This window comes from Sciurus carolinensis, chromosome 1 (genome assembly GCF_902686445.1).
Source record: "Sciurus carolinensis chromosome 1, mSciCar1.2, whole genome shotgun sequence".
Classification (NCBI taxonomy): Eukaryota; Metazoa; Chordata; class Mammalia; order Rodentia; family Sciuridae; genus Sciurus; species Sciurus carolinensis.
In genome coordinates, this window is record NC_062213.1 from 62,277,452 (window position 1) to 62,294,639 (window position 17,188).

The 17,188-nt window shown below is 35.7% G+C and overlaps 1 protein-coding gene across 1 annotated transcript; it reads left to right on the forward strand.

The window, feature by feature from the left end:
* Positions 1 to 200: 200 nt before the first annotated feature.
* Positions 201 to 16,144, forward strand: C1H8orf89 (chromosome 1 C8orf89 homolog). Its single transcript, XM_047530497.1, has 4 exons — positions 201 to 327; positions 2,472 to 2,613; positions 5,728 to 5,783; positions 15,996 to 16,144. Exons 1-4 carry the CDS (start codon positions 201 to 203, stop codon positions 16,142 to 16,144), a joined length of 474 nt encoding a protein of 157 aa, XP_047386453.1.
* Positions 16,145 to 17,188: the final 1,044 nt, after the last annotated feature.

The window sequence follows — 17,188 nt, forward strand, 5'->3', positions numbered from 1 at the left end:
TTTGCTTTTTTCTTAAATACCTCATTTTAAAATCCCAAGAATATGTATTTATAGGTTAACATGCCTATGTTAATACTTGATCTGTGTGATGAAAAACAAATGAGAAGATATTTACAAGCAATGCCTTGTTTTCTTTGTATTTTGTGTCCTGTATCTGGAGCAGCATCTCATTTTCATCAGCACTGTTGAAAGAAGAAAAAATGTCAATGTTATCTCCTGAAATCAAATTTGAGACTTCTAATGTCACCAGAAGTTTTCTGAACAGTTGTTTTCTTTTTGAGAGTAGTTGGAGGAAAGCAGTTTTAGAAACACAAAAGATAAGGAAAGGTAACTTTATTTTTATTGTTATTTTACCCAAAAAAATATAGAAATAGTGCCTTGAATTTACATATGTTTTTTAAGCAGTTGAAAACACTTTATAATTTCTATGACATTTATATAATGAGAATAATATATTGTTTATGAAAAAATGGAAGCAAATTAAAATTAATTAATGTAATTCTGTGACTAATAGATCAATTTTAGAGCATTCTCCTAGCTGGGTGTGGTAGCACATACCTGTGATCCTAGCAGCTGGGAGGCTTGGGTAGGAGGGTTGCAAGTTTGAGGCCAGCCTGGACAACTTAGCAAGGCTGTGTCTCCAAATAAAAAATAAAAGATCTGGGAGTGTTGTTCAGTTGTAGAGCACTTGCCTAACATGTGTGAGGACCCGGGTTCAATCCCAGTACCTCTAAAGGAGAAAAAATAATAAAGAATTACTTCTCTTCATATTTAGTGTACTACTCTCTCTATTGGATCATGCCAATTTTCATAAATAGTTTATCCTTTTAAATATCTCAAATTGACTTTTTATGTCTTAGGGCACCCAAATCTCTCTCTCTCTCTCTCTCTCTCTCTCTCTCTCTCTCTCTCTTTTTAACCAGGGATGGAACCCAGGGGCATTTAAACCCTGAGCCATATCCCCCGTCCTTTTTATTTTTTATTTTGAGACAGGGTCTCACTAAGTTGCTTTGGGCCTCACTAAATTGCCCAGCCTGGCCTTGAACTTTCAAATCCTCCTACCTAAGTCTCCCAAGTTGCTGGGATAACAGGCATGCTCTACCAGGCCCAGCAGGACACAAATCTTTAACAATGTCTTTATGTATCAATAATTTGAACCAAAACTTTATTTTTAAGTACATCAAATGGAGAGTGTCTTGTATTCTGTAGTTGCTCAATAAAGATTGGTTTAAGAATGACTGATATATGTATGAATAGTTTCCACCTTACTTTTAACTTATAACTGTATTATTATTTATTCTGAACTCTGCCTTCAGCTTTATTGATGGAGATGTAATTCTTGAAAACAGTGAAATTCAGACTATTCAATCATTTCATCCCTTCTCGTTTTAAGTGTGTTGCTATACATATATATTTTTACAACTTTTTCACCAGGTTCCCACTAAAGGTATTCAGAAAATACTTGCTTATCCACCCTCCTACCCTATAATCTAATGTTGAAAAGTGAATCTATATGATTTTTAGTTAAAACATTTTTTTCCCAAAAGAGGAAAAATCAAAGGTTGCAAAATGGCATTTTGAACATTTAATGGAATAACTTGTGTATTAAATACTATGTTGCTGCTAGACTTGTTTAGTAGAGACACAAAAGCAATTCTCCAGGTTTAAAGACCATCCAAACTTTAAACTTCTTCATCTACCTTTTCCATTTAATGCCTTTGTTTTGAATTTTTAAAAATGATTTGACAATCTCTTTGTCCATTGATATGTGAGGTCATAGAATCAGCAATCTGGATACTCAGTGTTGCTGTTTATAGATGTTATGAAATTTTGTGGAGAGAAAATTAAAATCGATGCCTAAGAGAATTCTTTTATTTCTCATTGCTAGCTCAGACAATCATGCACTTCTATCTGTTATTTACACAAAAGCAGAAAAATGAAAAGATTCAAAGTTGTAGATAATACCAGACTCTTGGAAGTGCTTTTATTTAAATGTGATGCTAACATTTGAGTAATTCTAATTAAATAAAGTAATAAAAGATGTGGATAGTAGTACTGGAAGTTCAACCCCAGGCCTCCTACATGCTAGGCAAGCACTGTACCATTAAGCTGCATTCCCCAGACCTTTTTCTTTTGAGACAGGATCTCACTAAATTTCCCTGACTGACTTCAAACTTTCAATCCTCGTGTTTCAGCCTCCCGAGTCTCTGGGATTTCAGGTGTGCTCCACCACACCCAGCTCTTACTCTTGCTCTAATTCTTAATCAGTCCCTTAACCTACTACTCCCTATTGTCCCTGGGACAGGAATCGAAAGACATTTTCTTGGTAAAGATACTAGATAAATTATAGTTGCTTAGTTTACTTAATGGCTAATTTGATGTATTTTGTCATGCATTTTAGTATATAGTAAAAGTAATATTCATTTAACCAAGGTGATTATGATGGTATTTTAAATTAGAATACTCTTCAGCATTTGGTCTAGCAGAATTCAAAGAATGTGTCAAAATGCCATATTTACCAGGACTGCCAACCTGCCAAAAGAGTATAAGTTCAACTCCACTGGAGATTCATAATCGACTACTGCACACGGACACCCAGATGCCTGCAATCAGGTAGATCTTTGCGAGGTCACTTTCTTTTGTGTAATAGTTATTTGCAGAAATACTGTTCAATGTAGAGATTTTGTTCTGGCTAGTGAATCTCTTTCTTGCCTACTGATTTTTTTTTCATAAAGGATTTGTTTTTAAATCTAAATTTTTTATTCAGATGGACAAAAGGCACTTTATACTATGTTTTCAAGTGTAACATTGCCAGAAAGGATTACGGACTTACTTTGAAAAATCTTGAGTACTTTACCCTAGATCATGCCCAGGAGAACATTGAAATATTTAGCAATAAAAAAAAATCTAACTCTGTAGTATTAACAAGTTTCTGCATCTTGAATGTAGGACCTGTGATTCGATTCTAGAATGAGGTCTAATGTGGTGGCACACACCTGTAATCCCAACAATTTGGGCAGGTGAGTCAGGAGTATTGCAAGTTTGAGGCCAGCTTCAGCCATTTTGTGAGACCCTGTCTCAAAATAAAAAATAAAAATGGATGGGGATGTAACTCAGTGCCCCTGGGGTCAATCCCCAATACCACAAAAAAAAAAAAAAAAAAAAAAAAAAAGGCATTTATGGTATCATATACTGCAACTTTTTGAGTGGGATGATTTGTATATTATCTTCCAGCAATAATGAACTTTAAAGTCATCCAGGTATACAAGTACTGAAGATTGGTGTTTTAGAATGTATTTCTTGAGTTTTCCAACTGATATTGTTGTTAAGGACTCTTGAAATAAATTGTGGTAACACAAATAGATATCTAGAACATGTTAAAAATGAAAAGTTGTGATAATATTTATCTAAATTAGGAAGATAAATAAGAGCTTTGGAGAAAAAAATAATTGCTTGATTATCTTCCCATCCTAAAATGTCCAATTTTTACTGTTAGGCATTTTCTTCTATCCTTTTTTAGTTTCATGGATTTTATTTTAGTTGTGATTTTAGTGTACTGGCAATTTTTTATTTTGCCTTTTTAAAACTTACACATTATGTATTTTTTCATATATAACCTTCAAACTATATTATTGGCTACCTTATATTTCATTGATATGTCCATGGTTTGTCCATTTTGTTTGGTGCTGGGGATTGAAACCAAGGGCTCTTTTATTTATTTATTTTTTTTAAATTTTGAAACAAGTTCTCACTAAAGTTGCTGAGGGTGAACTTGCAGTCCCCCTGCCTCAGCCTCCCAGTGGCTGGGGTTGCAGGCATGTGCCACCATATCGAGCTTGGTTTTTAAAATAATACCACAATGAACAATAACCATATATACAACATTTCTCATCATTTTTAATATTATCTGAAGACAGATTTTTCAAGGCATAAAAATATAAAAAACAAAATTACTATTTCTGAAGTGAGATTATAATAAAATAAAACAGCCTTAGCAATGGTGGAAGAGAAACGGTGAATTACTAGCAGAATAGTTGGTGGATCCACAAGGAGGGAGGGTGGGATGCTAGAGATGAGGTGGCTTTTGAAACATAAGCATAAAACCTATTGAGGACAGTCAGTGTGCTTCATTACCAAAACCCCAGTCCCTGATCCCCGACCTACTCCTCTCCTTTTCATCTGTGTACACAGTGCCCTGCCAGTGGCAACAGACTTTGAACCAGTAGAGACCAGAATTGTTAACTTCCTTCAACACACAGTCATCTTAAAGGAGTGGGAAGCTGGGAAAGCACCCCCCTGAACTAGCCCATTCTGTCTCTTTATTTACATTCCATGTGATGTCATTTATCAAGTGACTTCTGGGATTAGGGGGTAAGCACATGCTTTATCATGTGCAAGGCCCTGGGTTCCCTCCCCAGCACCGAAAGGACTCTTAATTTGTGTGTGTGTGTTTGTTTTGTGGTGCTGGGGAGGGAACCCAGGGCCTTGGGTATGCCAGGCAAGCACTCCACCACAGAGCTGCACCCCCCAGGCCCCATTTCTAAACCTTTTATGTTGACTCGAGTGTGCATTAACTTAAGCCAATGAAGGATGATCTGAACACATTTTATTCATGTTATGACAAGCTTCCTTCATATGTAAAGTGGAATTGTGGTGACTAAGGGACAGAATGTACACAAAGTACTTGCCAAACATAAATGTTAATTCTTTTCCTTGCCTCTGACACAAGTGTGTTCGTTTTAGCCATTCTAGTGAGAACATGTCAAGTTGTCTACAAGTATTTTATTCTCCTCTGCACATTGCACAGCGCCCTGTGAAAGAACAGTCTTGGCAAAGCAGGAAAGTACTCTTTTTGATTTGTTTTGTGTACAACTCCTTACCCTCTTTTTTTCTCCATATGTGAATATTTGGAATTAAATCTGTGATAAGAATTGAATGTTTTTTCAAATTTCTTTAATGATCAGAAATTTCCAGTGACTTTCATGGCACACTTTGGAAATATAACTGATAATGGTCATCCTAGAGATGAGAGGTGAAAAGTATTTAAAAGCTGCTGCTGACTTTTAAAGTTTAAAATAGCTGTAATAAATTGAGAATTCTTATGATGGAGTATCTCATCTATAGCAGATTCAATCATGATGTATTTCCCCTAATAATCACTTATTATCTAGGCTTATTCCAGCAAGAACAAAAGTTAAATATGGCAGAATTCCAATTGCAGTGACTGATAGGTAAAAAGTGCACAAGTAAGGAATAGTGGGCGTCTGACACTTCCAGATATCCTGTTAATCTCCATTCCCCTCCTTTTAGTATTTCTTGGGTCATAGTGACAAAGTGTTATAGTAAAGATCTGTAGGAAAAGTTAGACACAGCGCTCATCTACTGGCAAAACTTACTAGGAAAACCCAAGGAATTGGGTTGGTTCATATCTGCTTCTAATTGGATTAGTTAAAATGGAAGGAGTCTCCTTTCTTTAACGTTTATTTAAGTTCCACATGATGTCATTTAACAAGTGAGTTCTGGGATTGGAGGTGCAGCTCACTGATAGAGCACATTCTTTGGCATGTACAAGGTCCTGGGTCCCTGCCCACCCCCAACATGAAAACCAACAAAACCAAGCAATGAGTTTCACTGAAAGTGTGTTGCTTACTTCTTATTGTATCCTTTAAAGTCAAAGTACCCTGGGTTTATATACATGTGACTTTATGATCATATATACTCTTTTAGGATAAAGAAGACAAAGGGGACATGCACCATGATACCACTTCAGGAGAAATCAAAAGGTAAACTGGCTCATCTTTTTTCCCATCAAATGTTTTGTTAGGGTGTCACATACTTACCTGTTTTACTTCCTTTTTATTTTTTCATTGATTTGTCTTTGTTTTATTAATATTTCTTTTAAGCTTTGTTTATTTCATGAGCTTAGAGGATGTTGGGTTCATTATATACATAACTTTATAATCTCAGGACCCTGGGATAGGCTGTCATCATATCTCACTTAGGTCATGTAGTAGCCTGTAAACTGATCTTGTTTTTAAAATTATCATTATTATTATTTTGATTCATCGTACACAAGTGGAGTACAACTTTCGTTTCTCTGGTTTTAGTTTCTGACCTTTGAGATTCTTCAACTTGAGGTGACAAAGCCCCCAAACCTTGATCTCTAATCACATTACTGCCTTCTTCAAAAAACAACAGCTTCTCATGACTGCAGATTAAAATATGACTTTCTTAATCTGTCATTGAACCCTTTACCAGCTTCCCCTAACTTTCCATTCTAGCCTTATCTTCTAATTTTTTCTTTTTCCATGAATCTTGTGTACCAAAGACATCTCACTACAGAAATGTATCCATATACCAACAGTTTGGGTTACAAAAATACTACTCTTTTTTAGTTTTTTTTTTTTTTTTTTTTTGTGTGTGTGTGTGTGTGTGTGTGTTTTGTTTTGTTTGTTTGGGACTGGGGATTAAACTCTGGGTCACTTTACCACTGAGCTACATCCCCAGCCATTTTTATTTTGAGACAGGGTCTTCCTAAGTTGCTGAGGCTGGCCTTGCTCTTGTGATCTCCTGCCTAGCTGGGATCATAGGTGTGCACCACTGCATGGGTCCCAAAAACTATTCAGTAATCAATTTATTCCAAAGTGCACAGTTACTAAGAGGGTTTACAGCACTATGATATATTTTTGCCATATTCAGAGAGAGAGCTCTCCTTTGAGACTTAAAAATCAGGCATCCTCATCTCCTCATTTTTAATAGTTTGATCAGAATTTTATTTTTCTAAAGTAGACACCAAAAATCTGTTGTCTCAGATTTTTCATGATGTGTTCAAGGACCTTCCTAGAAGTCCTGGTGTCTACACTTACTGCCTCATTCCTTCCTTTTACATGTGACTGATTTATGAAATTATACCAAAGGAACCATATCTAGCACATGATATAATACACATGACTAGCATTTAAGTTCTAGTCATTCCCTGAGGTAATTTTGCCCAAAGTTGATGTTAGAAGATTTGTGAGCCATACTGTCAAAAGTTTCCCATTTAAAAAAGTTTGGGAGTCTTTCGTTGATTATTGTCTAAGCCAGGGATTTTCAACAGTGATAGTATTAACATTTTGAACCAGATAATTCTTTATTATAAGGTGTGTTTTGTGCATTGTAGAATATTTAGAAGCATCCACAGCCACTAGCACCTGCAGCTGTGAAAATAAATAAAAAATCTACAGATATTGACAAATGTTTTTTAAAAAGTATAGTAAAAACCTTCAGTTGAGAAATACTGGTCTAAGCATGACACCCAGCATTATATGTTATTTACTATTTGTCTTTCAGGCTATCAAATGATCTATTCTTTACCCATGTGCACCAAATATTTCCTTCCAAATTTAAGACTTTTAAACCTTATCTATTTATTTATTTTTGTGGTAGTGGGGATTGAATCCAGGGGTATTTTAACCCAGGGACAGGGTCTCACTAAATTGTAGAGGTTGGATTTGAACTTGTGATCCTCCTTCCTCAGCCTCCTGAGTAGCTGGTATTATAGGAGTGTGCCACCATCCCCAGCTTTATCTTTAACATAAACATGGTTGTCATCTTCTAGTACATTCATCACTTCAGACAAACAACAAAAACTGAAATTATAAGGTCCCTATGGAGAAGGTTGGTAGTAGTCAGAATTTACAGTAGCTTTGCAAATACATCTATGGAAATTCATCAGATTAAATATTCCTAAAATTTTCCTTGGATATTTCCTTTCTCTGAATTTCCATAAGCCATAAAAACTTCTATTATCAACAGTAGGCATAAAATAAAAAGAAGAATGTTAATTGGAACAAAAGAGATGTGTTTTGCATCTTGGCCCAAACAAACATTTGTCTGCCTGTTTTCCAATAGACCAACTTTATGGCTCTTTGACAATAGGTGTGAATACATGGGACTTTCCAGAATCCATATGTTGTAACCTAATACCAGATGCCATGAAAGGAAAAGCTGGCACTTTCTGGGAATGATTGTCATGAGGATCGTGTTCTCATGAGTAGATTAGTGCTCTTATAGAAGAAGGCACTTCTGAAGCACTTTTGAAGGGGGCACCCTAGTGCCCTTCCATCTCTTCCCCGCTGTGAGAACTCAGCACTCATCCCCCTCTGGGCTTCTCCCTGGTGCCACGTGAGGACACAGCAACAAGGCGCCATCTTGGAAGCAGAGAGTAGCCTTCACCTGCCGGCACCTCCATCTGGGACTTCCCAGCCTCTGAAACCATGAGAGGTAAACTTCTGTTCTATAAATTATCCAACCTGCATAATTTTGTTGTTGCAGCAGGAATAGGACAACACAGGTACTGTGTCTTATTTATCTTTGTACCCCCACAGTGCTATGTAGGTTTCTTCAACAAATTTTCAGCAAGCATTTTCATTATTTTCCTTAGAGACATATAAGAAAATTGTCTTCTTTAGCGACATATAAGAAGGAAGTTTATTAATTTTTTCACCAAATACAGATTGAGTATCATATACCAGGTATTGTTCTAGGTGCTAGGGCTCGGGGATACATCCCTGAACAAAACAAAGACCCGTACCATTGTGGAATGTATATTCTAGCAAGAAAACATAGCCCACAAATGCTCAATAAAATCAGTAGGTCAGTTATGTAGCATATTAGAGATTAAACACAGCCTGGCACAGTGACTCGTGCCTGTAATCCCAGCTTCTGAGACAGGAGGATGGAAATTTTGAGGCCAGTCTCAGCAACTTAGGAAGACCCTGTTTCAAGATACAATATGAAAAGGGCTGGGGATGTAGCTCAGAGGCAGAATGTTCCTGGGTTCAATCCCCGTTACCACCCCCCCCCAAAAAAAAAAAGAAAAAAAAAATTAGGCACAATAGAAACAAGAAATAGAGCAGGGTAAGGAAAATCATGAGATATGGTTAAAGAAGGGTGATGTAGATATATATTTTTTCTCCTCATATTTTTTATTTTAGAGAGATATTTATAAATGCATATTCAAAGAGAACTGGAAATGCACTTGGATTCTTCATATTATTCAATTTTATTAAAGTTTTATACTTAGAACTTCATAAAGAAAATAGGATGACTATACCAAGGTATGTAATTATAGTTTGAGGACATTTCTCAGATTAGTAAGTGAGAATAATCTCCAGTAACTTGGAAGAATGACTTCTTCCTGCTTAAAAATATTTTAATTGTTCCATCCAAAATATCAAAAGTATTATCCCCATGTAGTTCTTATTTGATAGATGAATGAGAAATAAGGACTCTTCATCTGTTGGTCTTTAATAAATTTTATAGGAATGTTGTACTAATTATTGAGGATTGGCACCTTACCCTAGTAGTACCTGAATCAAGAGGAAACATCAATATTGGTGGGTTAATTAGTATTGTTTGTGTGTGTGTGTGTGTGTAAATTCCTCTTTATTATTTGAATTTTTTAATTTTCTTTTTTTATTGGTTCTTTTTTGTTGTATACGACAGCAGAATCCATTTTGATACAATTACACAAGCATGAAATATATCTTATTCTAGTTATAGTTCCATTCTTATGGATGTACATGATTCACTGTGTTGTTTTCATATATGTTCAAGGGAAAACTATGTCAGATTCATTCCGCTGTCTTTCCTATTACTATCCCCCTCCCTTCCCTCCATTTCCCATTGCCTAATCTATTGTACTTCTATTCTTCCCCTCACCCTTCCCTCCATTGTGAATTAGCTTCCACATATCAGAGAAAACATTCAAATTTGGTTTTTTGGAACTGGCTTACTTCACTTAGCATGATAGTCTCCAGACTCATTCATTTATTGGTAAATGTCATAATTTCATTCTTCTGAATAATATTCCATAGTGTATATACCACAATTTCTTTGTCCATTCATCTGTTCAAGGGCACCTAGGTTGGTTCCATAGTTTAGTTATTGTGAAATGAGCTGCTATAAATATTGATGTGGCTGTGTCACTGTAGTATGCTGATTTTAAGTTCTCTGGGTAAAAACCGAGGAGTGGAATAACTATGTCTAATGGTGGTTCCATTCCAAGTTTTCTGAGGAATCTCCATATTGCTTTCCATAGAGGTTGTGCCAATTTGCAGTCCCACCAGAAATGTCTGAGTGTACCTTTATCCCCACATCCTTGCCAACATTTATTGTTACTTGCGTTCTTGATAATTGCCATTCTGACTGGAAAGAGTTGAAATCTAGTGTAGTTTAATTGGCATTTTTCTAGTTGCTAGAGATATTGAACATTTTTTCATATATTTGTTGATCATTCATATTTCTTCTGTGAAACATCTGTTCAGTTCCTTAGCCCATTTATTGATTGGGTTTTTTGGTTTTTTGATGTTAAGTTTTTTGAGTTCTTATATTTTATTTTGAGACAGGGTCTCACTAAGTTGCTGAGGGTCTTTCTAAATTGCCAAGGCTGGCCTCCAATTTGCAATCCTCCTGCCTCAGCCTCCTGAGTTGCTGGAATTACAGGTGTGTACCATCCCACCCAGCCCCTGATCATATTAAGATTTCTCTCTCTCTCTCTCTCTCTCTCTCTCTCTCTCCCTCTCAACTTCCCGTTTGTTTGTTGGAAGCAAAACAAACAAAAAATAACAATTGCATTCGAGAATTAAAAATATCTTTTTACACTTGAAACTATTCAAAGTGAAGTTACATAATGGTATTTTAAAGGAAACTGAGGCTGGAGAATCACAAGTTTGAGGCTAGCTTCAGCAATTAGCGAGAACCTCAGCAACTCAGCAGGACCCTGTCTTAAAATAAAAACAAATCTGAGCACAGGTGCTTGTAATCTCATTAATTGGGAGGCTGAGGTGAGTTCTCAAATAAAAGATAAAAGGGACTGGGACTAGAGTTCAGTAATGAAGTGTCCCTGTGCTCAATCCCTGGTACAAAAGAAAAGAAAAGAAAGAAGAAAAAGAAAATAAATAAAAAGTAAAAAGTGTTGGGGATGTACAGCAATAAAGTGCCTCTGGGGTCAATCCCCAGGACCTACATAAATATGGGTCAGTATATTATTTTCAAAGACCAATATGTTTGTCAATAGAAAGATTTATACACATTTATATATTTAAGGCGATATGTAGTGATTATGTAGGAACTTTGAGTTTAATGGTTCCATGATTAAATCCTACAAATGGTAGTTACTAGGTATTGCCCTTGAACTTGTTACTTGGCCTCCCTAAATCATGTTTTAAAGCTCTGGAATCTGGGATAATACTACTTACAACTTTATTGTATTGTTGTATTGATGAAATAGATGTAAACTTGACAAAGATAATTCAATAAGTGCCATTATTATTATTACTACTCCATAATAATGCTTGGTCAATATTGCTTCACTTAAGTGAATGATTTATTTAACTATATAATTTTACTATGTTACTTCACTTAGCATTCATAAGAATCTATTTTATTGGAGAAAATAACTTGATGAGGATGTAAGTCATGAAACAAGGTATTTATGGAGAGTGTGACTTTTACTTTGAAATAAATTCCATAGCATCCGTGTTTTAAGAAGCATGATACAGACTCAGAATTAATTTTAGATAATTAAATAGAAGTATTATTATTACTTTGCAAAAATACTAGGAATTGAACCCAGGGGCATGCTACTGCTGAGCTACATCCCCAGCCCCTTTTATTTTTTCTTTTGAGACAAGGTCTCACTAAGTTGATGAGGCTGCCCTCAAATTTGCGATCCTCCTTTCTTAGCCTCCCAAGTCTCTGTGATTACAATTGTATGCCACAATGCCCAGGCAAAAGCATTATTATTATTTTTTTAATTTTTAGATTCAAGAAATTTTATTAACAGCTACTACAAACAGAAAGATAACTCAAATTAGATTATCAAAGTACAAAATCAACATACAAAAATCAGTAGTTTACATATATTCAAACAATATTTTGGAAGATTCAATGGAATAAAGGATTTCATATATAATAGGAACAAAAATATATTAATATGTTTATCAATAAAAATGTGAGACCTATGAAAAATAAAAATTAAAATACCACGGAAGTAAAAAAAAAAAAACCTTTCTACAAATAGAAGGGCCATATTATTGTGTAAATTAATTTGTAAATTAAACAAAATCTCAATGAAAACTTAACAGTTTTAAGCTATATCACCTGATGCTAAATTTAGTGAAAAAAAAAAAAAACATAGAAGTGGGACCAGCACTAAAATACATTAAGGCATTTTTAAAAACTTAAATAATTTAAGAGTATCAGACTGATCTATTAGCAAAACAGAATATGCCCAGATGTACGTACACTCAGATACATATAGAAATTGAATGTGTAAAGAGGACATCACCTCAAATCACTGGGAAAAAAGAAGTAGTCAATAAGTGTTATAGGGATAAATAAAGTAATATCCCTGCCTTACCTCATATACCATGATAAATTCCATATGTACCAAAGATATTTTTTAAATAACACAACCATTAAATAATAAGAAGAAAACTTGAAAATTTTTTCTTTACAAATCTGGAGTTAGCAAGAACTATCTAACTTTTCATGACTCAAAATCCCCAAGTCATAAGTTATTTCACTGATACTTTTTGTTACATAAAAATCAATTTTTTATGGAAAGAAGCATCATAAACAAACTTAAAAAAAAAAAAAAAGACAACTAAGGGAGATATTTACAGCCCATATCACAAAGTACTATCCTTCCTAACCTGTAAATTGACAAAATCATAACCCTTTTGAAACATAGAAAAAGGAAATAAAATTTGCTATTAATAAACAAGATAATTAATTTGTTAAATTAACTAATTTAATGTAAATTACAACTGTGGATGAAAGACCATTTTCTCTCTCTTCATTGGCAAAATTCCAAAGTCAGCTAACATACTCTATTGATAGGACTCTGGAGGGGAAAGCATTTTCTCATGCCTTCTCACAGTGGTGTGTTAAAGTCACCCAAAATTTTTGTGTTGTGGTCTATTTGATTCCAGGAATTGAGAAGGATTTGTTTGATGCACATGGATGCACCATTGTTTGGGGCATAAATATTTATGATCGTTATGTCTTCCTGATTTATGCTTCCCTTAAGCAGTATGCAATGTCCTTCTTTACCCCTTCTAACTTTGATTTGAAGTACACTTTATCTGAAATAAGTATGGAAACCCCCGCTTTTTTACTGAGTCCGTGTGCGTGGTAGTTTTTATCCCAACCTTTCACCTTTAGTCTGTGGATGTCTTTTTCTATGAGATGAGTGTCTTGAAGGCAGCATATTGTTGGGTCTTTATTTTTAATCCATTCTACCAGTCTATGTCTTTTGATTGATGAGGTTAGACCATTAACATTCAGAATTATTATTGAGATATGATTTGTGTTCCCAGTCATTTTAGCTTATTTTTGGTTTTTAACTTGACTTGGTTTCTCTTTTGATTGACTTTTCCTTTAGGGTAGTTCCTCCCTTTGTTGACCTACATTGTTGCTTTTCATTTCCTCCTTATGGAATATTTTGCTGAGAATGATCTATAGCACAGACTTTCTCTTTGTAAATTCTTTTTTGTTTATCATGGAAGGATTTTTATTTCATCTTCAAATCTGAAGGTTAGTTTTTCTGGGTACAAGATTTTTGGTTGGCAACCATGTTCTTTCAGAGCTTGAAATATGTTGTTCCAGGCCCTTCTAGTTTTTAGGGTCTGGGCTGTGAAATCTGCTGATATCCATATTGGTTTCTCCCTATATGTAATCTGATGCTTTTCTTTCACAGCCCTTAAAATCCTATCTTTATTTTGTATGTTAGGCATTTTCATTATAATATGCCTTGGTGTAGATCTGTTGTAATTTTGTGCATTTGGTGTTCTGTAAGCCTCTTGTATTTGATTTTCCATTTCATTCTTCAGGTTTGGGAAATTTTCTGATATTATTTCACTAAATAGGTTGTTCATTCCTTTGGTGTGTATCTCTGTTCCTTCCTCAATCCGGATGATTCTTAAATTTGGTCTTTTCAGATATCCCATAGTTCTTGGAGGTTCTGGTCATGATTTCTTACCATCTTCTCTATTTGGTCAACCTATTTTCAAGATTAAATATTTTATCTTCATTGTCTGAGGTTCTGTCTTCCAAGTGATCTAGTCTGTTGGTGATACTTTCCATTGAGTTTTTTATTTGGTTTATTGTTTCCTTAATTTCAAGGTTTCTGTTTTTTATTTCAGAATCTCTATCTATTTGTTAAAATGATCTTTTGCTTCCTGCAATTGCTCTTTTAACTGTTTATTGGAGCAATCATTCATTGCCTGCATTTACTCTCTTATCTCATCCTTTGCCTCACAGATCATTTTAATTAAGTATGTTCTGAACTCCTTTTCTTTTGATTTTTTTTTTTTTTTTTCGGTGCTGGGGATCGAACCCAGGGCTTTGTGCTTGCAAGGCAAGCACTCTACCGACTGAGCTATCTCCCCAGCCCTGAACACCTTTTCTGAAATGCTGTCATTGGATTCTATTAATATAGAATCTTGGTTTGTTGGGAACACTGTCCTCCCTTGTTTTTTCATATTGTTCACGTATCTTCCCCTCTAGCAGTGTGGATCTGGGGTACTACAGTTTTCCCCCTGTAGGCTTATTGTGACCCTGCAAGTTTCCAAAACCTCTTCTTTAAGGGGGAGATCAATATTAACAGCACCCAGTGCAGACAATATGCAGCCCTAAACCAAATAGCCCCTATGAAGATATTAACAATATTATCATAATAAACAGAGAGAATGAGTTCAATTTATTATCTACAGCATAACAAATAGATTTGCAATGAAGTCTACAGTTTCTTATGGTGGACAAAGGGAGTGTGGAGGGGTGCAGGATGTAACTGTTAATGGGATAAGAAAAGAGCATATAGAAGTACTAGATTGTAGGAAGAGTGAAAGTAGAATCAAAAGAAGTTGCTTGTTAGCATGAGAAAAGGGAGAAAGAGACTCTGAGGGAACAGGTAAACAAAAGGAAAATAGAAAGAGTGAGAAAAATAAAGAAACAAAAACTTAAAACTTTTCAAAAAGGAGGAAAAAAATCTACACTATAACAGACATATAATATTCAAACCTCCCAGTCTTCAGTAGCCTGATGCATGACAAGTACCCAACAATGAGCTTCTAGTCTCTAACAGGCCTCTCAGGATGGGATTGGCCCCAACTAAAGATGGCTGCTTCCACTTCCAGGATAATACAATGACTGTACTGGCTTCCAAACGTGTTGGAAAATGGGGAGCAGCAGCGTGGGGCCTGGGCGCTGTGTTGGCATGGGGTGCGGTCAATCAGGCTGGGGGTCCTAGAGGTGGGGCACAGTCAGTCGGGCTGGGGGTCTGCAGGTTCTGCTGTTGTCCCAAAATGGCAGCAGCCATGTGTAGCCAAACCTGTGGGTACTGTGACAGTGGACTTCCAGACAACAGCAGGCATTTGGTGATCCGCTGACTGCGGGCGGTCTGTGGGGAGTCTGCTGATGATCGACAGGTGGACCTCAGGTGGTGGGTGATGGGTAGGTGAAAGGCAGGCAATGGGCTGGCAAGAGGCAGGCAAGCAGGTAAATGGCAGATGATAGGCAGCAGTTAGTGAGCAATCTTCACCCAAAAAGTAGTCGATATGCTGGCAGATGCAGGTGATCAAGGTGGACAAATGGGGTAAGCAGCAGGGGATCGATGAGCAGCAAAGCCGGCCTCACAAAGAAACAGATTTTTCTCTGCTAAAAGCCCAAGTTACGGAACGACGAGGAACGCAGCCTCCCTCTAGTCTGCCATCTTGGATCTCCAAAGCATTATTTTTTAATTAAATATTTTTTAGGTGACTTTCCGTCACAGTTATAGTCATTGTGAGAAGTCGGCATTGGCATTTCTAATTCACAGTATTTATTATATGCAGATCTAGTAGTGTTTTATGGTCACTTATGGAACAAATATTTTACTCACTATATTTTGTAAACTGTTTATGCATACATACCTAATTTAATTTGAAAAGCTGATTTTCTCACCCCAGATTCTGACTTCAGCGACCCTTTTACTGGAGCACCATCTCAGTACTTACAGAGACTTTCCAAAATGGCTCTATTGGAGTGTAATACCATTCGTCAGGAAACAAGCAAAAAATCAAAAAAAGGCAAGAAGCGAGAGTTACGAGACTGCTGATAAATACCATACGGTGTGATGCTTTCTTCACTGCTTTTAAGGTTGCCTTTTTTTTTTTTTTGATATATGATATGATGTGCAATGATTTACATAAAAATGGAAATGTAAATAGGAAATAAATATTTTATGTTATATGTGGAATGGTTTCTTATTTTGTTAACACCACAAAGAGAAATTTAAATTAAGGGAATATAAGCATGAGAGAAATTATATTCCATGAATTTTATGCACGTGGATTGTTCCTTTAGACTTAACCAAATCAACATTTTAAAAGTACCTGTCTGTGCAATGAACTTTACTGCAGAAAGTCGTCCTAGAAGACAAAAGAAGAATGAAGAGGAGGAGAAAAAGGAGGAGAGTTCATGTCCTTGCATGTTTTATATTAATTTACACAAATACACTATTCATATGTGTTTGTCTGCATTATTACAATGAATTAGTTCCTAGGGGGATAACTAATTTAAATGGATTTGTTTGTGCTTACATACGAATTTTGATTGAGAATGATTTAAATACTACCTGTACTTTTTCTTTCTTTCTTTTTTTTTTTAAACTGAGATTGAACCTAGGGGGTGGGTGCTCTACCACTGAACTATATCCCCAACTATTTTTATTTTTATTTTTTTTATTTTGAGACAGGGCTTGCTAAGTTGTTGAAGCTGGTCTTGAACTTGTGATCCTCCTACCTCAGCCTCCCCAGTTGCTGGGATTACAGGCGTGCACCACTGCACCTGGCTTTTACCTGTCCTTTTTTCACTCTTCTTATCATTTCCTCCAGTGTATTCAATAATTTAAGAAATGGGGAAGAAGGAAAAAAGTTACTCTGAAACAAAAATTTGGTGATCTTTCTTGGACAAGTACTTCTTTGTCAGGTAGATTTCATTTATTGAACTACTACTATGTCCTCTTGACATTTAGTATTATTTATTAACCTTATGAAGACCCTAATAAATAGGAAGATCTTATTCCTGTTTTATAAATGGAATAAACTGAGGGTCTTTGTTATTTACTACATCTCTAGCTAGAAAGTGGAAGAACTAGGAT